General features: G+C 42.2%; 1 protein-coding gene across 2 annotated transcripts in view; it reads left to right on the plus strand.

Annotated features, from left to right (window-relative positions):
- Positions 1-18848, plus strand: part of rnf152 (ring finger protein 152) — a 55355-nt gene extending 36507 nt beyond the window's left edge. The window contains exons 2-3 of one of the 2 annotated variants that reach the window (XM_030756976.1): positions 1385-1464; positions 15530-18848. In XM_030756976.1, the coding sequence (XP_030612836.1) occupies positions 15670-16308 (639 nt within the window). In that variant the 5' untranslated portion in view covers positions 1385-1464; positions 15530-15669 and the 3' untranslated portion in view covers positions 16309-18848. The remainder of the gene's footprint in view (positions 1-1384; positions 1465-15529) is intronic. The other variant, XM_030756977.1, reaches the window with a different exon arrangement.
- Positions 18849-26606: the final 7758 nt, after the last annotated feature.

Here is a 26606-nt window from a genome sequence, read left to right on the forward strand (position 1 = left end):
GTACTTTTTTATTCAGTGCACTCATCAAAAAGTAGCATTGATTTGCACCAGTACCTTAAAACTCTGGGATTTAAGGTGACCGCCCTGCTCTCAGCGGTTTACAGCTGTTACTTCCCTCCGTCCCAGTCAACACGTGCTGAATTTACAGAGAAGAGGGTGAGAGAGGAAAGTGAGCCGAGCTGGAAATCGCATTACACGTTTCCGCGAGGAGTTGGAGGGGAAAACAACCTGTTGTTGCTGCTGATGCCAAACAGAAAACCCTCGAGCAAGTGTCAAAGCAGTGCACGTTTCTTTTTCATCCCGTGTCAGAAAATATTCCAGCTTGTTCGCACACATGTAACCCCAACCTGCCAGCTTTCTCAGAAATAAGATTGGCAGGAAGTTGTTTTCGAAGTTTTCTTTCTTTTTAATGAAAAACATGCATGAATGTTGTGTTGAAAGGGAAAAATATGAAAAGCAAAAACTGAGATGTGTTTTCGCAGTTTTTCCAGACCCTCAGATGTACTTGAATGCCAGTATACAGTATGGATTACTGAGCTGTCATTGGTAAAGGACACGGTTCGGTACATTTCTAACATCTCTGTCTTTAGACCTATTGCTTGGCAACAGCACACACTCATCATCCTACAGCTTTGTCGTCTCCGGCCACTCCAGCCTCCTCGAGCCCTTTCATGTTGTTCACAATGGTGTTCCTGTGTTTAATTGTCATTTCAAATCTTGATTGCATTAAATGGAAAGTGGCTGTTATGCATTACCTTTAATGGGGGTTCGACATGATCACAGCTAATGGGAAGGACGCCACTCTGTAGAGGAAAATAATCCACCATTTAAATCCAACTTATACCAGGGAGGACATTAATGTATGAAGGTTAAACTTGCTGTGGATAACACAGGAGCTGTGCACTGCCTCTTAGTGAAGAGTTGGGAACATTATGCAGCAGAAAAGGACACGTCTGAGAGCTAATAATGACTGTAAAGATGACTTTCAGAGGTCACTGTGGAATTGGAGAGGTGGACTGCTGAAGCATCAGCAGCTGAAGTTCTAATAGACTGTAAACTAGCAGATGTGTTTTCAAACCCTCACCTGTGGACATGAGCTTTGCGTAGAGACCAAAGGTTGAGGTTTGTCTGCTCAGCCTTAGTGACAGGGTGAGGAGTTTGGAGTAGCTGAGGTGGTTTGGTGATGGAATCAGGACCTTTTGGGGGGTTTCTGAGTGTGTCAGCTGGGTATGGGGACCCCAGGGTTTGACCCATTAGGAATTATATATCTCATCTGCCTGGAAATTTGTCAGAAATTCCCAGGAGGAGCAGCCTCCGCAGAGGCAGCCGTTAAAGGAGGGACGGTACTGACATGATGTCTTTTGTTCGTCTTTTCTTCTAACAGAGATCCTTCATGACCTGATTTACATGATTCAGCACCACGACTGATCGAAACAGGTTGGATTCCCGTCCGCTCCAGTCTGGGTGAGTTTTTGTTGACTGTTGAGAGATCCTAAAGACTCTAATTAGACTCTAGTTTGCCTTGTTTGTCTCTGCAGGAGGTCATATCAGCTTCTGTTGTAGTAGAACAATTAGATGTTGTGTTTTTCCGGGGCATTATGGGGCTGTGCAAATCTCACTATCTTAATAGGCTCCCCTTTACAACTGTGAGCATTAATTTACATACTTTAAATTGTCTGTTTCACAAATTTTATGGTCTGCTCTTTACGGTTTGTCTTTTGTTTCTTCTCTCTTAGAAGAAAAGACAAAATGCAGCATGTCAGTATTGTCTCTTGTAGCTCCTTAAGTAACAGCTGACTCGTGTCAGTTAATTTAAATAACATTTTAATGTTGCACAAGTTTTAACATTTCACTACAGGCTAGATTTTATCATACCTTACCATGAAAGTTGTTGCTGTTAAGCATGAATTGCTGAGCTTGTTCATCAACATGAACATTTTTATTGTTTTATAAGTTTTTGGCATATGAACAGATGGAAAAACTTTTTTTTAATGTGTTATATGAAATGCAGAGAAGGTGGGAGATATTTTTGAACTACAAGCCAACAAGTTGCTGTATTTGTATGATGTTGGTTACATTTTTTGTTGTTGATGAAGAATCCCCACCAGGGATCATTTTAAAGCCTTAACGCTTATATTGCCATCATGGTGCGTTCACACCAAATGCAAAATGAAGGTTCGCCTTGTTTGCATGAACATAGCTGCGTTGGAAAATTCACATTTGCCCTTAACAGCTCACGAGCACATCGAGGAGTACACCTGAACTGGCTGGAGCCAAGTGGGCAGATACAGTAACATATCTTCAGAGTTTTAAGAACCATGAAGTTGTAACATTTTGCAAAATTTTCTCCAGAATTTCTCCTTTTTTCCTCTGTCTACTGAAGGGACAAAACATATTTCCCGAATTACCCTGAGTCCCTGCGTGTTCATTAATCAGGAAGAATTCACTCGTCAGATGCTGGATCACAATCAAGGGGATGTTTAATACACACACACACACACACACACACACATCACACAAAGTGTTACAGAGTACTCTGGTTCAGAATTGTCAAAGCTGCCTAATACAGTCAGTCGGTGCAGCTTCACACAAGTCTGACACCGCTCTCTATCTTAGTTCACTTTTCATACACAGGGTTCGACAACCCTGTTACACAGTTACTGAAATATGCAAGATGTTGCCTTGTATGGCGGGGCACGTGTAGCATGTTTATCAGTTCCTTCTTCTGTGCCCTTCGCTGTCACCAGTTAACGGCCTCATCTGGGTCCTGCAGGCACAAAACATCTGACCAAAACACACATTCTTTTCCAGTAACTCATCAGCATGTGATCTTCCTGCCTCTCTACCATGCAGTCTCATTTCTGTCTCCTGTGCAGTGTTATTTCAACACCTTCACCTACAGGCTACTTGATACTGTAGTTCTATTTAAATTGTTATATTTATGGTATGTCTACTGTGCAGCTTATTTCCACTCCTTCCTTCACTGCATAAAGTTGTAGTAGCTCCATAGTGTAGTTGTTTACACATTCACCTAATTAGTGAACACATTTTTCTGTCGCACATTTCTCCCGTAGTTCTCAGGTCTCAGGTCTCTCAGTTCAGGCTTCTAAAAAACCAGTTAAACTCTGATGTCATTATTGTAGAGAAATTAAAGTTACACTTCAGACTCTTCCTTATTGCAGCAATTAATACTGAGCACCAAATCTGGACAAAAGCATCAATCTAAATATTTGTTTACATTCTGTGAAATAATTACGTTGCCAGAAAGGATTAAATGACAGTAAAATATGCTGAATTTTTCCTCAGGCCTGCTTCCGGTTTTCTTGTGCACGTGGGTGTAGACGACGTTTGTTTGGGTTCGCCCATAATTAACGTGTCAAAGTGCCGGCGACGATGTTGAGGTGTTAATGGTGACGAGGTGACATGTAAAGGTTTGAGGGCAGCTCTAAAAATATGCCGCCGTCACCTCATCAGTTCTCAACACCTCCGGTCGTTTCCCCGACGCCCTCGGAGCGAGGCTTTGACAAAACATCCACGATATGACAGCCCGCGCCTCCTAACGACGTGCCACGTTTCCCAAACGTACTTCAAACTGACTGACAGAGTCTTGAAAGCGTTAGCTGGCAGCGCTGCCGTCGATGGATGTGCGAGGCGAGGTGCAGGTTGAAGAGGAGGCGATACGTGTGATGACTCTCTAATTGACTGTTTCTTTCTTTTTTTTCCTCGTGAATGTTTCCCTGCTGAGCTTCTAAAAAAACTCAAGCTTGGTCTTTTTAAAGCTCGTGCAGTGGAAATGCTGCTAATGCGCACACACACACACACACACACACACACACACACACAGACACACACACACACATATTCCTGCTGTGCCGCTTACTGATGTTCCAATGAGCTCACAGTGAGGCGAGAGATCTGGGGTCAAGGGGTTACCACTTCCTGTCATAAGTAAAACGAACCAATCCAGATGCGCGCACGTGCAAAAAAAGGGAGAAAAGCTCTTCCCCATATGAACCTGCGATTTTTATTTATATTTTCTTCAAACAGCCCCAAGGCCCGTCCTTAAATGCCATCACCTCAGCTGTGAACTCTGTTATTTGATAAGTGAATCGAAGTGGTTCATTCCACGGCGAGATGTGCTCCATTTGAAGACCTGATGGTACAAAATGATTTCTGCCGTGAGAGGAGAAAAAAAGCACATTATGAGCTATGAGTCATCTGAAGACCACATTAACCTCTGAAAGTTTTTCTTTGTTTTTCAAATATCATTCAAACTTTTTTCAGGAAACGACATAAAATATTAACAGCGCTGCTGTCCCACTGTTAATAATTCAAAGTGATCCTCATTTACATAGTTTCTGTAAGCAGATTAGCTTAATTAAAACTGTCAGTGCGGTTTGAAGTTTGGCCCTAGCTGCTGCGCTTGCCTTTATCTCCCACCTCCTGGATCTTTATTTGAATCTGTAGACGCAGATCGAGCCTCTGGCTGCTGAAGTCGCAGCGATCACCTTTAATCACATGTTTTCTCAGGCTGGAGATGCCTCTCATCAAAGAGTGGGGGGGGGGCTGATTTGTTTTGCAGAAATACATTTTTGGACTCAGTGTGACCTCCATGAAGGTTGAAGGGATAGAGTAGGAGCAGTACGTTTGCATGCAGGTGTGTTGCAGTCATAAGCAGTTTAAAAGATGGACGAAGCTTCACGGGCTGGAAGGTGAAGCTATCCTGAAAGTGACTTAAACCTGCCTTCTTTTTAATAGCTAGCAGAAAAACAGTCCTCTGCTCCCTCAATCCTGGACCTCAATAAAATAATTTCTGATGATTTTACAGAAAGAATGAGATTTTGGATACAAGTGACGGAAATGAGCTTCCTCCAAAGGTTGGCCTCTCCGTTAGAGATAGGGTGCAGCCATTTGGGAGGGGCTCAAAGTAGAGCTGCTGCTCCTCCACATCGAAAGGAGGCAGTTGAGGTGGTTCGGGCTAGGTTGCCTCTTGGGCGAGGTGTTCTGGGTATGTCCTACCAGGAGGAGGCCCCGGGGTAGACCCAGCAGGACACGTTGGAGAGATTATGTCTCTGGACTGGCCTGGGAATGCCTTGGGGGTCCCCCTGTATCAGCTGGAGAATTTGGCTGGGGAGAGGGCGGTCTGGGCTTCTCTGCTTAGGCTGCTGTCCCCACAACCCAGCCGAATAAGCGGAAGAAAATGGATGGATGATTTTTACAGGGTCAGTGCACTGGTTTAAATTCCTAAACAGTAAAACATGATGATCATATTGGAAGTTATGGGCCTCGTTACAATCAGGAAAGTGGGTAAAGCAGCATCGTGCTCATATCCAGTTTCATGATGGCGACGGCCAGATTCTCAGCTCAAGGCTTCATGATGGGACTTCACTGACCAGTGGATGATGTCATGGTGGCTTCATTCATCTTTCATATAGAGTCTATGGCTGCAGTAAAACAGTCATTGTTTTCTGGTCTTAAATCTAAGGGTTAAAAGAGCCTGGATATCATGTTTGAGCCTGAATGGTGCCCTAAAATTCCAGATTTGATCAGTTTTCAGTTTATGGGTTGGTTATTCATTACTTCACTGGAGTTCCCTTCTCCAATATTAACCTGAGAATATTGTTGTGAACTGGTCTTGTATAAATAATGAGGCTGACATTAATTTAGTCTAAATTCTAACTGGCTTTTAAATAATGTAGCAACCCATTTTATAGCTGATTATAAGTCTGTAGTCAGACTTTGTTATTGTACCTGGAATGATGTACTGGATGAAGTCGGTTCTCATTGGATGACCTCCCAGCATTGCAGGAGTTGATGTGACAGGCAGTCATGCTCAGGCAGATCCATGCTGATGGAGGGGAGTGGGGAGGTGGAGGGAGGCCATCCAGCAGCTCTGCCAGCTTTGACGCTCTCTGGCTTCTCAAGCTAGAAATTGCCATAATGTGTCCTGCAGTGGTCGGCTGCACAGGCCTCTTTCAGAGGCTCCATCTGCTCTGCTGACACACATGTACACAGTGCAACACTATCACATTAAATGTGACGCACAGAGAGAAACACTCAAATGCAGCAGTATCAGCTAACGTTTGTCCATAATATATGTTTAAAGACGCAGAGAGAAATTGTCCACTTTGGTGACTCAGGTTCAGTTAAACTGGAGCAGCAGTGGTTAGCGCTTTCCTCACAGCAAGAAGCTTTAAAAACAAACTCAGTTTGGACTTGTTCTTCCAAATTTCCCAGAAATTCTTCTGTCATCAGGTACAAACTCCTGTTAGCCTTGAGTAACATTTTCTCTTTGGTTCACCTGGCCCCCTGTGCCCGTGTGGGTGGAGCTGTCTGAGCCGAGTCCACAGCATCTCTGCTTTCTTTTCTTCATTCTCCATCTGTCTTTACTTTTCTTGAAAGCAGCACAGAGCCCCTCCAAGCTGTTAACCTGGCTACCTGACATTACCCAGCATGGCTGTTGGCAATGTACCTTCAGAAACGTGCTGCTGTCTGTGTTATAAACAGTATATGTTTATGCGATTACCTTGGTCTGTCAAAGAGAGATTTATTTGATTTAGTGTGAAAAGATTGAACAGTTAATAAAATGCTTTTCAACACTACTAGTGACAGTAATAAGTGGCATCTGTGCCACTTTAAAAGCCTTTTCTGTTTATTGGTATACTGGTACCTGAAAACCTCATATCCTGCATGCACTGGTTCAAGAACAAGGTTAATGTGCAGAGGTTTAGCAACTACAGAGGCCACACCAGGAATCTATGGGAAAGAGTTATTGAAACTGGGTTAAGAAGAGAGGTGATGATCAGCGAGCAGCAGTACAGCTTTATGACGGTGGCGCTGACAAAGACAGGAGGCAGAGTTGAAGGTGCTAAGATTTTCAGTGGGCATGACCAGGATGGACAGGATTAGAAATGAGTACATCAGAGGGACGGCTCAGGGCTGAGATGGTCTGAACATCTGCAGAGGAGGGATGGTGGATTTATTGGGCAAAGGAAGTTGAAGATGGAGCCGCCAGGCAGGGGGAAAAGAGGTGGATCAAAGAAGAGTCATGGATGTAGTGAAGGAGGACATGCAGAGGGAGATACTAGAGATACAGTGAGAGGCAGATGTGGTGCAGCAAGAAGATGATGATATCCTGCATGAAATTATAACTTGTATACCACACAGCACGATAAAGGTCCTAACAACCTTTCAGCTCTTTGGCCGCTGGTCTGTAGTTCATCCATGCCCAAACTTTATCTTCATGAAGTCCAAAGTTGGTCCTCACTCTGTACTAGACTTCTGAGCACACAGAGTGAAACATTTCTCAAGGACACACGTAAGAAAAATGGGCTGCAGTTTAAGTTAATTGATGACCACACACACACACACACACACACACACACACACACACACACACACACACACACACACACACACACACACACACACACACACACACGGCTGCTTGAACTTTAACCCCACCAGCTCCTGCATGACCACTTCAGTTTCAGTTAAATGTACTCTGTAGGAGACGTGTTGACTGCCGTCCAAACTTGCGATGTGTGCTAGAGAAAATCCACACAGCAGATTTATGCAAATGCTGCCTCAGCACATCGCCTGCAGTCCTGACACATGGCAGAGGAGAGCACGTTTGATTTGGCATGTTTATTCGCACTGTAACATTTATGCTGCTGCGAAGAGCCCTGCCGTTCATTGGTGATGATAGGCATTATCCCCATTTTTCTGTCATGTCAAGGAATACATTAAAAGGATGATGGTGGCAAGCCGGAGCTGTTGGTGTGCAGTTATTCTGCTCAGTTTATTTGGCACTGAAGGCGAGACAGGTGAATATTTGGGCACAAAAAGGACCGTGGAGTGAGGGTTAGAGATGAGTTCCAACAGTGAGCTTCATTAAAGTCTGTGGTTTTTGATTAAACTGTTTTTTCACAGGTTGAATTTATAAATTTTAACAATGGCAGCTGGGCCACAGCAAGGACACACTAATCAGTAGCAACCTAGTGTGCAGTGACCCTGGAGATAACGCTGCCATTTCAAACATGTTTGTTGGGCTAAAAAGGCCATGAAGGAACATTGTTGTTACAGTTTCTCTGAAGCTGGAGCTGCTGTAGAAACACGTTAATCAGGGTTTTCTGGTTTGTTTTTGTGGCCTCTCATTTTATTGTGGAAGGAGCTAATGGCAAAAAACAAGCTAAAACATTACCTCAGATGGACACAAATGATGAGTTATACTAACCAGCAACTATGAAGTAGACCTGCTCGACTGCTCATTTATGCAGATATCTAATTGGCAGGAACTATCTATGTAGACATGGTCAAAATGACTTGCTGAAGTTCTGGTCTGAGTGTTTCAGAAACTGCTGATCTACTGGGATTTTCCCAGTAGATCAGCTGGGTTTACAGAGAATGATCTGAAAAAGAGGAAATATCCAGTGAGCAGCAGCTCTCTGGGTGAAAATGCTTTGCTGATGCTAGAGGTCAGAGGAGATGGCCGGATGGCCGAGCTGATGGGTAGGCAACAGTAACTCAAACAAATACTCATTAGAGCTAACGAATGCAGAAGAACACATGAGCTGGAGCAGCAGAAGACCACACCTGGTTCCCCTCCTGTCAGATAAGAACAAGAAACTGAGGCTACACCAAAACTGGACAATAGTAGATTGGAAAAACGTTGCCTGGTCAAGCATCTTTTTGTCTCTGGTTGATTTGAGCTGTTGCTTTTTATTTGCTGTCACCTGAGTTGTATGTTTAAAAAAAAAAAAAACATCAACCCTTCAGATATCTCCTTCGCATCAGCTCTTTTGTCTCCAGCAAACCACCGGATTAACAGCACTCTCCTCCACGCTGCTTCCACCTTTTTTATTATGTCGGCCATGTGGAGCTGTGGCTGTTGTGGTTATTTTTAACTACTGTCTGTGAGGACAAGCACATTTTCCTTCTCTCCTCCTCCTCGATTGTGTGAGGAGGCCCTGAGGGAGGAGGGGATGTGCGTTTTCTGTTGGTCCCTCCCAGAGGACCTCAGGCATGTCGGGCTGATGAAGGCCCCCGCTCAGTCACTCTGCATCATTACTAAATCATACATCATTCCCTCCTCCCACGCAGTGTATTCACACACAGAGGCTAAAACTTTCCTTCAAACAGTCTCTGGGTGCTCCTCAGTCTCAGGTCGCTGTTGTTTAACGCTGCTCCTGAACCCTTTCGGGGATATTTTGTTTTTGTGTATCCACAGTATGTAGGTGTGACAGTAAGTGGGTCAGCCAGGTTGTCCTGGTTACAGCTCAGTTGAATCGATAAATCATATTGTTAAGTTGCAGCCGTGGTTGGTCCTCCAGCTCCTCGCTGTTATTTCACGACCTCAGAGCACTCCTTGAGAGACATACTGAGAAAATGATGCTGCGTGGCCTACAGTTTGAAGGAACAATAAAAACGAGAACAAGAACATGATGCTGGCAGAATTTTGGAAAATTAACCTACGACATAAATAAATTATCCTCATTGTCAGCCGTTTCTGCTTCTCAGAGTAGAGTTGTAACTGATTTTCTTCTGTAACATTAAAACAAACAAAAGACATTTAAATAGCTTTCTTTATACAGATGTAAAAATCATTTTACCCTCACTGTAAGATAAAAGTATGCAACCTCATGCCTCAGGAGAATAGGGAAAGCAACCTTGAAATGGCCCTGCATCTGACCCATATTTTTTAAATATGAAAAACCACTGTTGAGCTTGGACTTGAGTGCTCTACATCTATGTAAACTAAAGATCACCCAATCCTGATTTATAACCCCACCCTACTCCACATCTGGCCTACACTCACACTGCATTCAAGTACACATCAGTTTGCCTCTTTCATGCAGACACTCACTCTTGCAGAAAATAAGGGTTTCATGATTTTAGGCAATTTTGTGGCTTGTTTGGGACACTTGTGTGAGGCTGTGACACATTGTCCTCTCACACCCCCTGTAGAGGTTTTAATGACTTACCTGACTGCCTGTGACACTGTCTCCGGTTTACCACTGTTCTTTCCTTGGGCCACTTTTGATAGATCCTGACCCCTGCAGACCAGTAATGCTCAAATCCTTATGCTTGCCCATTTTTCCTGCTTCACTTGCCCCCTTATATATCCCACCCAGTAACAGGTGCCAGGATGAAGAGATAATCAGCATTATCCACCATTCAGTGGTCATAATGTTATGCTTGATCGGTGTATATGTGTGAATGAGAGGGAGACACCTCATTGTGAAGATTTTGTATGTAATCATGTCACAAAAATTTCATTTCTTCATGTATGGTATGAATGGAACATTACAGGGTACACAACAAATTCAGGGATTAAAAATAAATACATGTAGTGCACTCACTGCCACAGATATCAGTCATATGTCTTTCATAGAGACATTTTCTCCAAGTGCACAGCTGGATTAATGAAGTCACCACATACTGGGACAGAAGTGTTTTTTGTACCTACAGCTGCAAAATATGTCAGAAGACTTCAGCTGAGGAACATAAAAGATGAGAAAAGTCACACTAACTTAATATTCTGAGCCAAAGTAAGAGAGCTGTATTAACTGTGTACTTGTGTATTGAAATTACATTTTTATAGCACCTTTCAGGCCTCGTGCGCTACACAGCTACAGAAAAATGACTTTAATTAACATTTGAACAACCCTGAACACAAATAGGCCGGAAGTCAATAATCACTACAGGAGTCCCAGCATTGGTGGCCTGTTACTGTCTGAACCTTAATAATGCTCCCGGCCACACAAACATTGTTTGTTTGTGGATGTGTGAGACAGCTTCAAGGTCTAAAACACAATATAACAGCAGTAGGAAATTAATGATTTGAAGTCATTAATCCCTACAGGAGTCCCACGAGTCTTTGTGCTTGCCAGTATGGAAGTGTCTATAGGCAGAAAATAAAGTTTTTGTTATTAAAGCAAAAAGTAAAAATTCAATGACTGGAGGAACCACGAACTGCCGACTTTCTGTTCCCATATGTGGTGCCAGCCATCTTTTCTCTCACGTCGGGTTACAGCGTACTGTTTCAGACGGGTTTGCTGGTACGACGGTCCAAGGTACGCTATTCAGTCCAAGCAAATCAAATAGAATATTTTTGTATTATGTGGCTTTATTTTCATCTGTGACATTCACAAAATGCATGGAAAGGAAAAGGCCAAAGGGAGGAAAAGGAAAGAAGTTGCTTGGAAAGTGAAAAGCATGATGTGATGTAAAGCAGTGGAGGAAAGGCTTTGCAGTCAGAAGGGAAGAAAAGAGGAAGGCAAAAGGGAGAGCGACTGGGTGTATGGGAATATTGAGCCACAAAGCATTTATGTCAGATCAAAGCTAATCCTTATCTTTGGGAGAAGGACTCAGTAATACCCTGGGCTGTCTCCTCCCCCTCAAGGGCAGGTTTCTGTCTCTGTCTCTCTCTGCTCTTCTTCCTCACTTTTCCATGGAACTAGGGGAAATTTTCTGCATCTTTTCCCGACTTTGACTCAGTGTGGGGAAACTGGGTCAGCTGGGGAGTGCAGAGTGGGGAGGAGGAGGAGAAGTTTTGCCTCAGGGGGTGCTGGTTCTGCTCCTGCTGGAGGCAGAGGAGGGAGGTGAAGCTGCGAAGTGGATGATGCTGATGAACGGAAATAGACTGACTACACAAACCAGTGACGATCCACTACAGTAGACTCTCTTTAAGGTCTCATCTTAATTTTCTGAAGCAGAGAGCAGCATTGTACCACCACATTGTACTACATTCATATTTTATATTACCTAGTTTAAGCAGTTCGGCAGAAAGCAGCTGGATTTCTGTGTTCAGCAAGATCGTTCGCCTCTGATCTGAGAGGCTTCTTTGGCCAGCTATCATTCACATCTAACACAGTCTTGAGAACCCCGACTCACTCCTTTTCCTTAACTGCTCACGTGATGGCACGGCGGGGGAACATCTCTTAAAGAATTCACATCTTGGCTCTCAGTACCACCTCCAATGTGACTCCCCATCAGCCTTTAGAACTGAAGAAGCCTTTTGGATGAGAGGTGAAATGTCTTCAAGAACCTAAAGGAGTAGTTCAGTTGCCTGAAGTGCTTAAGTACCATGACCTGGATGACTGAGAACCTACACAGGCATGCTGGCTAGTGTTAGTTAGTGTAGAGAAGGATTTTGGCAAGGCTTAGCACGATGGGCCACTATCATGGCTCAGTTTGACCCTTCAACACCGAGCGTATAATGCAGACACGTTTGCACAAGACACTGTGTATTATCGCAAAAGTTCAAATGGTCTCTGAGAGCTGAGAAATTGTGCTTCACAGCCAACATGTGATTATTGTGGTAATTTCACTCGCGCTGTTACAGGAAGCCCGTGAATCCGCTCCTTTGTTCTTCCCCACGCACAGATACGCGGTGTAGAGGGCAGTGGATCTGTGGGAAAAAAAACGCCACACCTTTTTTTTTTAAAATCTGTCAGCGATGGTGTTCGGTGTTAAAGGGTTAAGTCACATTAAATTATAAATTGTCCTATACAATGAGTAATCATAAATGAGTGAAAGGTCTGCCTGCCTCTTTATCCTGAAACGAGTCCGTTCACGGCTCCACCGTCTGATCAGGATTCCTCTCGGATGCGTCCCTAAGGAGTTGTTCTAGTGAGGGCAATTTGGAGGAAACCCCAAGGCGGGCACTGAATACACTGGAGGGATTAGGCTTCCCATCTGGCTGTGCAGGATCCCCCAGGAAGGGCTGCAGGATGTGATTATGCATGAGGGTGCCTAGGCTACCCTTTTCTCACAGCATATATTGATGACTCAGTCAGTGAAATGATTTAAAACTGACGAGCCTCTTTTTTTTTTTTTATTTACCGCCACGAAAGGTCGAATGTGATCATCTGTTCTCACTCAAATAAACCAAACTGAAAGGAGACTAAGTAAACTGCTCTGAGCATGCTCAGTGTGAACTCATGCTTATCTGTCATTGCCACATCAGTGTCCCCACAGGGCCAAACGATGAGTTTAATTGCCTGAGATCTTGTTTTTGATAACGGTGAGGGATGTGCAGTGAAATCAGTGAAATCAGTGGTCACCTTTTTCCCATTTCTGTCAACACTTCTTTCACCGTCACCCCTCCCCTCCCCCTCCATCTGTCTCCCTTTTCTCCATCGACGTCTGCCCACAGTCATGCCCGGAGGGACACGGCTGCTGTTGCGATGGCCGCAGAGAGAAAGAAAGATGTAGCCTTCCCTCCTCAGCAATTTTCACACTTGACAATCTGAGCGAAAAATAAAATATAAAGTCAGCAGGGCCCTGTTTGGTATTCATGGTTTCTTTGGTGCTATTTTGACAGGGTTTAATCATCTCCAAAAGCAAACTATCACAGCTTCCGCATGGATTAACATGGTAGAGCTGTGATTATGCAGGAGGATGAGGAGGAGGAGGAGGAGGAGGAAGAAGAAACTGTTTATGGAGTCTGTGGCCTGAAGGAGAAAATAATTAGCTATAGTTAACATAGATACTGAGAAGAAGAGTCTCGTGGGCTCTTCCCTTCTACAGTCCACTGTTGGCTGATGTGTTCACGGTGCATTGTTCTATTTTGACCACTGTCTCTTCCTCCTCCCAGGTCTCTGAGTTTAAGTGACATCTGCTCCTCTTGCTCAAAGTTCGGGATGCATTTAGTCTTTTTACTTGAGCCTTGCAACATGTTTGCACGCTCCTCAAATACAAAGAATGTGTCGTTAAAGCTTTTCTAACTTTTTGTTTGCATGCTGCACAGCTTGAAGGTCCAGTAAGAGCAGCAAATGATGATATTCAGTTAATTCTCCTCTTCTCTCTTTTGCTACAGTGGCAAGCAGACTGTACAAAAACTAATTTGTATTGTCAATTTGAATGCAAAGTCCAGAACAGGAGGAGCTAATTAGCTGATCCAAAATACGTGCGAGGTTTACAGACAGTTATGAGATGGGAGGCTGTTAATTTTTAAATGGCACATGGACCCGTCGAGACTCCTCAAAATCTGATCCACCGGATGCTGTTGGTCATACTGGTGCAGTTCCTAAAAAGTACAATTTTGTATTTTCTAAAAAGATTAAAAATCTTGGACATTTAGGAAGATGTTGGCTGTTTCTTTGTTAAAGTTCCTCTGATACCTGAAATCTTTGCAGCCAGCCATATTTAAGTTCATTTTTAATTAAAAGGAGAGGAAGTTGGGCAGCACGGTGGCATGGTGGTTAGCACTGTTGCCTCACAGCTAGAAGGACTGGGTTCAAATATCCACCTGTGTGGAGTTTGCATGTTCTCCCCGTGTCTGTGTGGGTTTTCTCTGGGTACTACAGTTTCCTCCCACAGTGCAAAGACATGCAGTTGCTGGGGTTAGGTTATTTGGTGATAGGTCATAGGTGTGAATGTGAGTGTGACAGGCTGGTGTACAGTGTGTACCCGGCCTCATGCCCTATGACAGCTGGGATAGCCTCCCCCCACTGAACCTGGACAGGACAGGATAAGTGAAAGAGAATGGATGAATGGAGAACAAGAAGTTGTGAACAGTTGCACATACAAGTCAGAGTAGGCTGATATATAACCACTTATCAGAGCAATGCATAACCACATTCAGCACAGGTATGTGGACATTAACCTGCAAGGAAAGAAGGCTGTTAACATTAGCCACACTCACTGACCGGTGACTGGGCCTAAACTGTTAAGTGTTGCATTTTGCAGACAGTCCCTGAATACTTGTCTCGCAGTGCCTCTCCAGATGTACGGACTGCATCACAACCATTTTCACCAAATTCTCAGACCTTGAAAATTGCAAAGATTTGTGTTTTTATAACATTTTGATCATGAGTTATTAATTCTGGAAGCTCAAATCAATGACAACTCAACAACTCCCTGTTATACACCTTTGAAGAGTGACACACCTGGCTCGACTCGCCATTATTAACTCTGATGTGTTTTCGAAATCTTGCTCTTTACTGTGTCCTGTGTCCTTGCAGTACAGCAATCTGATACAAACGTAGCCTCTGGGTCTAAAAAATGTCGTAAACCTACATTTATGTCTATTGGCCAGTAGGGGGCAGCTCCTCTGGCTGCCAACTTCCTGTGCTGATTAAAGCTTAGGAACAAGTGAGTCAGTTGACCTTTTTGTTGCCGTTTCTAAAGGTCAAACAGACTGCTCAGCGCAGCAGCACAGTTTCTAAAAGCTGCAGTAAATGCAGGCAGAGGCGCCGGTGCAGTCGTGAAAGATTAGGTTTGGACTTCTCTGCATCAGAGAAATGGTAAATATTGGAGCCTGGGTTTCAGCATTCAGTAATGAGAAGGCTACCAAGAGATTTTTTTTTTTTTTTTGTCTGTGTGTGTGAAAAGACTTTAAGCAAACAGCAGTAGCAGTGCGTCCTTTTTTCTCTCCAGAGCCAGAAGTGTTGTAGTTCCTGCTGATGCTGCAGACTCTTGATATCAAATGATGAATATCAAAAAGAAGACTTCCTCAAAAGGCAGTCTTACAGTGTGCGTACAAAACTTTGAATTCTTTAATTTTTTTTTCCTTCTGTTGCAGATGAAGGGCCATGTTGACCTCAAAGGGCTGTGATGTCACTGTGAAGTCGTGGACGGTGTTGGAGCCAGCTGTGCTTTTCCTCTTGCATTTTTTCTAGAGCCAGTTAATTTGCGATTACCTGCCAATACTTTTTCCTGGAAATGGAGACTCTTTCCCAGGATTCAATTCTGGAGTGCCAGATCTGCTTTAACTACTACAGCCCCCGACGGCGGCCCAAACTCCTGGATTGCCGACACACGTGCTGCTCGGTGTGTTTGACCCAGATGCGTAGCAGCCAGAAGGAGATCCGCTGCCCCTGGTGTCGCGGTGTCACCAAGCTCCCCGCAGGCCTGTCTGTCTCTCACCTCCCGGATGACCCAGACATCATCACCGTCATCGCCATCCCTCATGCCTCAGAGCACACGCCCGTCTTCATCCGCCTCCCCAGCAATGGCTGCTACATGCTGCCCATCGCTAAAGAACGGGCATTGGGCTTGCCAGGGGAGCTGGGATGTCGCTTCCTGCCTGGCAGCCAGCAGAAGGGGGTGACGGTGGTGACTGTACCGGAGGAGCAGCCTCTGGGTCTGGCTATGGGTCTGGAGAATGTGGGGGTGGCTCTGGAAGGCAGTGAGGTTGAGAGGAGGGTTACTGGTCCAGTGGGAGGAGGAGGTAAGGGCTCCACGTGGTCTGGAGTGTGCACAGTGATCCTGGTGGCGTGTGTGCTGCTCTTCCTCCTGGGCATCGTGCTGCACAACATGTCCTGCATCTCCAAACGCTTCACTGTTATTTCCTGCGGCTGAGGGAAGGTGCCGCGAACCCCCCTCAGGATTCCCTCCCACTCGCCCTGCCTCTCCTCAGGGCGGGACTCTGTTGAGGAGAGGGGACTAAACTCACATCATGGGCGTTAAAGGAAACTCCAGAGCAGTGCAGAGAGACACTGATGATGATCATGAAAAAGAGGGCAGGAAGGAGAACCACAAACTGGTCTAACATTGTCTTTTTTAATCCTTGAAATGGAAATATGCATTTAAACCCTCACTCTCCTCTCATTGGACAGCACTCTGCTGGCCTCAACACTCCCACCCTCCTCCATTCCTTCCATTTCCCTGAAAGAACGCTTTGGGAATCCCTCCAGACGTGTTTCTGGCCGGCGGATTTTTTTTTTTGGCTGGAAGCCGTGCTGACACTCACACTCGCTGCGGTCAGATTGCCTGTTTAATCTGTGGTTTGTAGAGTGCATCAGAAATCATCATAGTGTTTAGATGAGCGTGGGCTCCGAGTGTGGCTTCTCCAGGTGGTGCCGCAGCACGGGGAGTCCGGACTTGGCTGCTCTTTGTTTCTGATGTTGCAGGAATCAGCTGTTTAGGATTTTTGTCTGCATCCTCCAGCCTGAATATTCTGGGGAGCTAAAATCAGTTTATTTTCTTCTTATTTTTTAGTTGTTAATACAACCTGTGCAGAGCAAACTGTTGCTATGATAGATTCACAAAGTTAGTAAAAGCTGTGTTGTCAAAAATATGGATTTTAATGTTCATACATACCAGCTGAACTACAAACGCAGGTAGTACTGAGTTGCTTTATTAAGGCTTTGAAAAGTAAAAGATGTTGATTGAATTGATTGTCATTGGATCCGGCCTCTTATATATCAGGTTTTTTCTGTCTTGTATCAGTGTAACATAAATATTCTTGTATCTTGGCCTGTTATTTGCACATAAAGCTGTCAGTTAGGCTTTTTTCTGTCAAATTATAATTGGCAGACTTGGTATAAGCAAGTTGATGAAGAAATGACTAAAAAGCCCTAGAATTGGTAATTAATTAATTTAAAGAAAAAATTTGAGCATTTTGGTGAAAAACTTTGCCTCACTACAGACAATTAGATGAGAAAATGATCAATATCACCTCCACATCTGTCTTCTAGCAGTGGAGAAAACATTACTCAGCATAGCAAAATATGGAATTGGGGGGAAAACGGGTACTTTTTTTTTAATGCACATACCAACATGTTAAAGGCCATCAATTCATTATTTTCAGTCAGCTCTGGAAATCCTGTAGAATTGCAAACACTTGCAATCCATATAGTATTTTAACAACAACTGTGAAATCTAAATTAGAGCACCAAATTAGTGATTATCAGCAGGTAATAGTGTCATAATGGGTCAATAATTCGGTAAAGAATAAAAAAAAAAAAAAAAAAACAGTAGTTTTAATGATATAATAAGTGCTAATTAGCTACTTGGCTATAAAAGAAAACCATGCCACAAAGCTCCTGGCACAGGGTTTTTGTGCTGATGTTAATGCCATAAGAGGTTTGCTGTGGTTCCTAAATGTTTCCACTTTGAAATAAACACTTAAGAGTTGATTGTGAAATATCTAGGAGGGAGGAAATTTGACAATCTACCGTATTACAACAGTGGCATCCTATTACAGCACCACACATGTGTTCAGTGAGCTCTGTAGATCGACCTGATCTTTCACAAGTGTTTGTGAAGGCAGACTGCACGACTAGATGCTTGGTTTAATGCCTCTGTGGCAATGAGACTGAAAACACCTGAATTAACCAAACAGCAATTGCTGAAAGATTAAAAGGCCCGATACAGCCTGCCTGATTCACAAAAGATGATGGTTCAGATTAAAATATATGCTTTTGTTTCGTTATCCTAACCGTTTCCAAGTTTAGAAGAGAGAGATACTCTAAATAAAGTGCACATTTTATATGCACTGATTCACACAGCTGCCAACTTTAAACATAACTTTATGTCTACATGGAGTCTACTTTTATAATATAGGCATATGTGCACAATATCACTTATGAAAGGCCACACTAGTAAATTTTATACATTGCAACCTTACATTTAAAATTGTTTTGCAAATTTTATACATTGCAACCTTACATTTAAAATTGTTTTGCCATTTCCAAGTAACTTTATAAAATCACAACTAAATGGTGTTCCTTTATTTCTTTACAGATCAAGATAAACAGATTACATTAAATTTAGAGCATCAGAATATCTTTGAAGGCATGTTTTTGAACTTTGAAGGGAGCCCGGCTACCGTTCCCTTTTTTTTTTTTTTGCCAAGTAGCTAGCTAGCACATCAGCCTTTCAAATAACACCAAAAAAATGAAACGAGAAAACATCAAGTTGTGGTTCTTAGAAAAAAATCAATATAGAGCTTAACAGATTATCTGTAAAGGCATATTTGTTAACTTAAGAGAGCTCTTCAAATATTCAAAGTTAATGAATAGTTTTCTCCCAGCTTTCAATTAGCTAACTAGTAAGCTAGCTTTCCACATATCTACCGATTTTAAAAAAAAAAAAAAAAAAAAAAAAAAAAAAAAAAATTGCAACTTTATTTATTTTTTTGGAGCTTAAAACATGTTAAAGTAATTTGAGAACTTCAGGGCTGTTTGAAGTCTGAAGCAAGCCAGGCTGGCTAGTTTTCCCCTGTTTGCTGTCCAGCTAAGCTAAGCCAGACTCCAGCTCTGAATGGACAGATGCACTGCGAGAGTGTAATTGATCATCTCATCTAATTCTCTGCGAAAAAGTCAATAAAAATTTGACATTTGATAGAGGTTTTCATAACGACAGCATTTGTGTTTCTATTGTTTTCATTTGTAGAGCATTATTTTTATTTTTATGCTTTTTTTTTTTTTTTTTTTAATCGTAATTGAATTTGTTCATCTGCTTTGTCACCCTGACCCGCTTCACACCAACTTCATCCTCTAAAGCCAGACCCTCCAGGTCTTCGCCAGCAGCCCACACACCATCTCCCCCTTAATTCAGAAACTGCTTTGTATATCGGCTGAACTGTAAAACAGTGAGTTTATGTATGTGAGTAAGAAGATAGGAGTGGGAGGCTTCTGTAAGGTTACTCTTAATGAGAGCTGTATTGATTTGATTTGCTTTTGAATATCTCTCTGCAGAGGTGGGTGTTTCTGGAGTCATCTCCCCCCACACACACACACACACACTTTTGTATGTTGAGCCAAGCATTTTGTTGGTTTACTGTAAAGAAGTGGATGTAAAGTATACACAAACAGGGTAAACGCTTTTGTACAGCAGCCTCATCATGTACAGAATGATTGTAATTTTTCTGATCATTTCCTTTTGTTGACATGTTTTCGTCTAATCTGAGATTATCAGTGCGTTTGAGCTTAAATAAACAAACATGGCAAATTATTCAGGGCACTCAGATTTGTTTCAGCACACCAGTGATACAAAAAAAAAACTGCTCTAGGTTTATGTGACACACCTAAACTATAAAATTACTTTCTTGTGAAATACAAGAAATATCCTTAGTTTTGAGTCATATCAGCATGATTTTACCATCTGGCACCAAAGTAAGAATGCCAAACCATTCAAAGTAAATAAATTTGGAGATGAAATCGAGCATGCTTCAGATATTTTGGCTTTCAGCACTGCGACACTCTCCTGAAAAGGCGTTCGGGGTGCAGCGGGGGCAGCTGTTTGTTTTGCAGATGCAGGGATAGATGGAGTTAAGTTCAGCCCAAATGGTTCATGTCGTGCTGGTTGCTACGAAACAGCACCGAAGGCCCTTTTGAAGTTGCTGAAAGTTGAAATATTTTTAGCTCTTAGCACTCTGTGCTCTATAGGCTCAAAAAAAAAAAAAAAAAATGTGCTAATTTCTTAGCACTTGAGGTTGAAGTGGTGTTTTTAGCATAACTTCCTCCAAGACAAAAGAAGAAGAGATGTCGCAAGTTGTCTGTGGGGTAGACTGAAGGATGTGCTGTTAAAGATCAGCTTAACCCATATGGGTGTATTCAGCCATACTAGATAGGGTCAAACATATCTATTTAACAACTGTATCATATTTCTGCTGCAATCTTTGAGTTTAAAAATTAATAAAATTTCAAAAAAAAAAAAAAAAATCCATACTTAATTTTTCAATCACAAGTTTAACTGGAATTACTTTGACTTAGACATATTTTTAATACTCTGGGCTTAATTCCATTTTGCCCACAGGGCACCGGAGGCTATGGCCAACTCAACCAACCAGTTTTGAAATACTGCACGCTCATAGAACTGGAGTAACATCCAATTTTTTTGCCAAACCATTTCTCCGTGGCTCATGTTCCCACACAGACACATAACAGCACAACCATCCATTTAATCGGCAAGTTTAATCCCAATGTCCATCCTAAGTCCTATAAGCAGTGAACTCTCACAGATTTCACCTGTGTGAGCAGGTCCTGACTTCTCACGAGGGCTCAAAATGGTCAGCTTTACCTCAGTGAATCCAATATTTCTTCTGGGTTGGAGACTACTGAGGGTATTTTAATTTTCTTTACAGCCGATTAACTTAAAGGACCAACTCTCTTACTAGGCGTTGGCCTTCCAGAGTGGATGTGGGGAAGACGTGGTTGTTTCTCCCTTTGCTTGTTTGTTTACCTTTTTATAAAGTTATTTTTGTTTTTGTTTGTTTATAGTGATTCCGAGTAAACTTATAATTAAATCACTGTACTTTGAACTGTGGGTAAATTTAAGCAGGAGTATTTCTTTTTTCTTGTTATAGTAACAATAACCAATCTTCACAAGGCAAGCTAACAGATGTCTGTTACCAACTTTTTTGATTAACTTCACATCAAACTGCACAAACCACCGTCTCACTCTCAGGATTTTTTTCATAAGACGATACTATTTGGCTGACACCTGCAATAAAACTGAATAGTCGAACTTGTCGCCCACGGTTTAGTTCAGCACCTCATGTCACCCCATTCAAGGTGAATGAGACAGCCTGAAACACGTGTAGGAATCCTGTCTTATGGAAAGTGTGCATAATGCACCTCAATATACGCGAATCTGTGATGTGGACGTTGGGATTGGGCCGTAGTTCTGAGGTGGATGGGATAGTTGAAGGGCATGAACCCATCAGCAGGACTGGTATTGTGTGAGGAGGAACATGAGGAGCACTGTTGGAGGCTACGCATGGATGTTTCTGATTAAACTGTCAGAAACAGACTCCATGAGGGTGGCATGGAGCCCTGATGTCCTTTAGTGGGACCTGTGCTCAGAGCCCAGCACCCTTGTGGCTCAGCTGTCATTCAGCAGGGAACACCAGAGCTGGCAGGTCCGCCACTAGCACCCCATCCTCTTCACATGGGTCACGAGAGCAGGTTCACGCTGAACACATGTGACAGAGTGTGGAGATGCCGCGGCAGACAGAGTATTTTAAGTTTATTCTGAAAAAAATGACCAACACAAATTGACTGTGAGGCTTAATCAGGATCTGACAAACACACAATCAGTCTGAATAAATACCAACCATGGATGGCAGTATACCCACACCTGTGGCATGGAAACCATTAGCTTTTGATCATCTAAAAATAACACGCCACACCAAAAAAATGGGATACCTACATTTAATAATTTCACTATACAAACTAAGACTATTATTTGTAGTGCTAAATCATTAGAGCACCAAATAAAAGCAATATAGACAGTGACAATATGTCCTTGATGGTAGTCAATGCATTTGTTGTGTGGCAAAGATCAGCGTTACGGTTTAGCGAGCAATGGGCCGCCATGGCCGAGACTCCAGGAGCAGAAAAGACAGGCTCGTGATAAATCAGTCTCTTTCCTTTTGTCAATCCATCATAAAGTTTTTCATGTGATGTAAGCTAAGGACAGAGGATCAAATCCACTTTGAAGAAAGAAAAAAGCCTCGTTCCCATCAGGACACTATCATTTCATCCTTTCATTTCCCTCCGCTGACTGAAAGAAAAACCAAACTGCATCACTGAATCTCCTTCCTATTCTCTGTATTGTCAGCAACTGACCTGTGCATCCTTTTTACCTCTTTTTTTTTTTAACAGAGACTTAAGGACAGAGGTCTTGAGGGAGGCTTGTAATTTCTGTGCCTGTGTTTGTGAAATGCTGTGAAGTTCCTGTTGTAGTTTCCTGTTTGTGTCAGGTCTGATGACGGCTGACAAAGCAAGCAGCAGCTGTTTTTATTGAACTATTAAAGCAAACGCTCTGAATCTAAGCAAGGACTCTGGCTGTCTTTATTTGAAATGATATCGCAGATATTTTTTGGTGATATATCCACTTTTTTATTAGAAGAAATAGAGCCCAGTAAAAGATTAAAAGAAAGCTTATTCCCTGTTGCTTTATGCATTGAAATCCCATACGTCATGGTTGAATAAACTAAGTGGAAAGCAGGCTCCCTTTTGTTTACCCTCAGGAACCTTTTTTCTCCTCAAATATTTATTGATATAGTGTCACCGTGGTAATTAAACCTCTCCAGGGGCCAATTGCAGCCAGCTTTGCTGCAGTAAAACACCTCCGTTCCTCGCAGGCAGCAGCTGCCGCTAATGATGGCTGCACTGTTCACGCACTGCACAGCCACAACCAGCCAGCTCAGTTCACTTAATGTTCAGTTCTCTAATAATCTGGGGCCTTTATTTGCAAGTGCATCAGTTATTTTCAAATGAGCATTAGACTTCATGTTGCAGAATGATTCAGCTAACATTTTTTTTCTCTTCAGGATTTCTACAAGGTTTGCAGCCGTGTTGATGAGTTCTGGTAAACATTTAGAGTGCATATTTACAGATGTGGTATCTGATGCAGGGATAACTGCATCAGATACCACATCTGGACGATGCTTCAGTGGATGTTTGAAAAAACATATCCCCATGAGTCTTTTTAATGGCTTTCCTGTAGTGTGTGTGTGGGGTTTTTTTTTTTTGTTTTTTTTATCATAAAGCATATGATCTTCCTCTGCCCCGGCTTAAATAAATATCTAATTTGTAGCCAAAGAATAAATTGTGGACATTACTGCTAAATGAAGAACCCAAAGAGTCAAAGGTTAAATCTTGTGTGATAACTATTATTGATTTTTAATGGTTCCAACAGGTTATACAAGCCCATGAAATAAAACAGATCCTCGGGGCCTAATTCCTGACCATCCATCCATCCATCCATCCATTCGCTTCCGCACATCCTGTTAAGGGTCGCGGGGGGGCTGGAGCCTATCCCAGCTGTCATAGGGCGAGAGGCAGGGTACACCCTGAACAGGTCGCCAGCCTGTTGCAGGGCTAATTCCTGACCACTGAAGTAAATATCTAGTAGATTCCTACTGGGATCGTACCCTTTAGGAACAGAGACCTGGACCTTTTAACCTGATAGCCTGTCTGGGATCAAACACGTGGCGTCCTATGTGGTGCTCAAGAAGAACTCCAGTGGAGAGTCAGTCACTGTTTCACGATAGCATGACCCAGGAGAGCGGTGGAAGCCAGCCACATACATCTGCAGCCAGCCGGAGAGGCACTGGAACTGATGGAGACAGGCGGGAGGGGGAGCACATGTGGGAGAATAGATCAACTCCAGTGTAGAGAATCTGATGGCCTGAAAGTGGAGCTTGAACTTCACAGAAACTTGGCGACAGTCATATGCAAGTGCCATGCCAATCACAAATTAGGCCCACCATAAAGTCCTTTACTTACTTTAGGGAGACACTTGTCAAAATGAACTTTATATTCAATAAGACTTGAAAATTTGACCATAAGTAAAGTGAAATAAAGTGTTTCCTGAGGTCATAGATCTGTACAATCAGTTCATTTTGCAAGTCCCCCCCTGCTGTCCATTAGAAAGAATGCAGGGTTAAGGCGTTCCCCTCTCTGCTTTACTTTTCACACCCGTAAGCTCTCCTTATCTTGTACATGTGGTCATGAAGAGCAACACAAACAGTGCTGTGAGGTGTATGAAGGGAGTTAAGAGACCATAATAGAGTCAGAAATGAAAACAAGTGTGGGAGCATTTCAGTCAAAACAGTGTCTAGACTAAAATTAGTCATGTGTAATCAAAACTGAGCTGGAACCTGTAATTGTTTTGTTTATTCTCATTAGGTCCCTCCCACGGTAAAAGAGAAAATATACACAGACGAGGGAGGAGGTCATTCACACACCAGAAAGAAAACAAATGAATATATCAAATTACCCACGCCCAAATATGGATACAATTCTTTGCAAAATTTTGAATGGTTGTGCTGCACAGAAATGCTTTTAAAATTACACAGTATCTCCATCTTATATATATTTGGTCTCAATCTAATACACACAGGAAGATATTTCTGTGTTTGCAACTTAAAATAACTGCATCCAAACAAGTAATGATACTCACCCAGAGCTTTCCCAGGCTACAGAGCGTACATGGAGCTCCACTGGACGCACATCTGAACCTCGCCAAATAACACCAAATGGACTCATTTAGATAACACAAGTAATTTTCAAATCAGAGCTGCAGCTTAAATATTCTATAATTCATGCAGAGGGTATTCATTCAGAGGCCCATCTCTGACCCATACAGCAATAACTGGTAAGACTAACAACTGTAGATGGGCTTCAACGGATAATCCCAAGTGTCCAGCTTTAGCTAACACACAATAAAGGGTTTTCCTAGCCTGCTCCACTCTTTTAACAGCTTTTAAAAACTGGTTATGATGATTTTAAGTCACAGAACTTTCTTACTTTACCCTTTTCAGAAATGACTATTTAATTTTTAGTATTTACACGTAATTTCCAGTCAACACAGCATATTTCTGAAAGCTTTCTGAAGCTCTATGAAGCTCCAGCAGTGCCTCACTGTCCTCCTGCACACAGAAGATAAAGTGTTAGATAAACCTCAGCGCCATCACTCGTTTCCATTTAAAAGTTTTCAGCCAGGAATGACAGCCCATTATAATTTCTACTTACTAAGTACTGGAAATCATTTAAAAAGAGTTCAAAAAGCAACTAAGGAGTGTAATTCATCTGTAGTTGTCTGTGCAGGTTTTAACAGCTTTACCTATGGTCCGGTTTGTTGGTATAATCTCGGTCCTCAGCACCAGATTCAGTCATTTGGTAACTGATGACATCATCTCTTCATTCAAAATAGAATCACAGCCACATGCCTTATTATTCTTCAGATATTTTATCTGGGCTCTAACCTCTTCTTTAGAGAAAAGTTCAATAATAAATTAATAAACTGAATGTAGTGCCCCTGGGATCAAACAAATGATGTTTAAAAATCCTCTATTGTTATTCCATTGCAGGCATCTGTTAGCACCCTTTAATATTCTTGCTTTTAAGTGTGGTTAACTGCAAATTAATTTCTTTTATATACTCAAGCTTACTCTAATTTTTGGAGCAGGCTCTTAAGCTAATCAAACTTCCTGATGGAGCATTTTTAAAGATGCCCTAAGCCTTAATGTTGAACCAAGATTTACTTTGTCTCCTCTTCATAATATTTACACGTTTTTCAGCTGCAGATTTATATATAGCTTCACATTTTGTTACTAATGTATCCATTTTGTCCCTCTCTTTCTCTGGAAACCAAAAACATAATCATTCCTTTAGTTATTTATTTCCTTACTGGACTATGCTTATAATTTAACAGTATATCCAAAATATCAACTTATAATTCTACTATACTGTATATGAATGAAGATGATTACATAATCAATAGTACTACTATTACTACTAATATCTTTCCAAGATCCACATCTTTCCTGAATCTACCACTAACACTTTTTGACCAGCTCTTATTTATTTTGGCTCCTGCTCAGATACTTCACTCATTTTAGGAACCTTCCTATTCATTATTCCACTGCACCTCTGGGTTCCCCTGCCTAGATTTGCATGCCATCTTGTGTTCCTACTTTTATAAGAAAAATAAAGTTCCTCATTTCTGCATGCTGAGACTCGGTGCATTTGGGTCCAAATCTGAACTCCTTGACAGAGTCAAGTACAGTCAAAGTTTATTTATACGGCAAAAGAATAACCTGCATCTTATTCCTCAGACTTGCAGTTAAAACAGAAACACCTCCAAACAGAATAAAATATGTAAAAGAAGCTGCAGTGAAACAACTTGGAGGACACGTAAAAAAGTTTAACAATACAAAGTTTCTAACTGTAGTTTTGGAACAACAATAATGTATATGATCCCATTTCCTTTGTTTCTACCAAATCACCATTATCTGTTGAATGAATTTCACAGCTTATTAAAGCTGCTGACATTTAAACTTTGGAATGTTTTCTGCTTCTTGCTCATGTTCTCAGTGATGGTGTAATTTGAAACCTGACAATTTTCAAAGCTAAGGTAGG

This window comes from Archocentrus centrarchus, chromosome 20 (assembly GCF_007364275.1).
Source record: "Archocentrus centrarchus isolate MPI-CPG fArcCen1 chromosome 20, fArcCen1, whole genome shotgun sequence".
Lineage (NCBI taxonomy): Eukaryota > Metazoa > Chordata > Actinopteri > Cichliformes > Cichlidae > Archocentrus > Archocentrus centrarchus.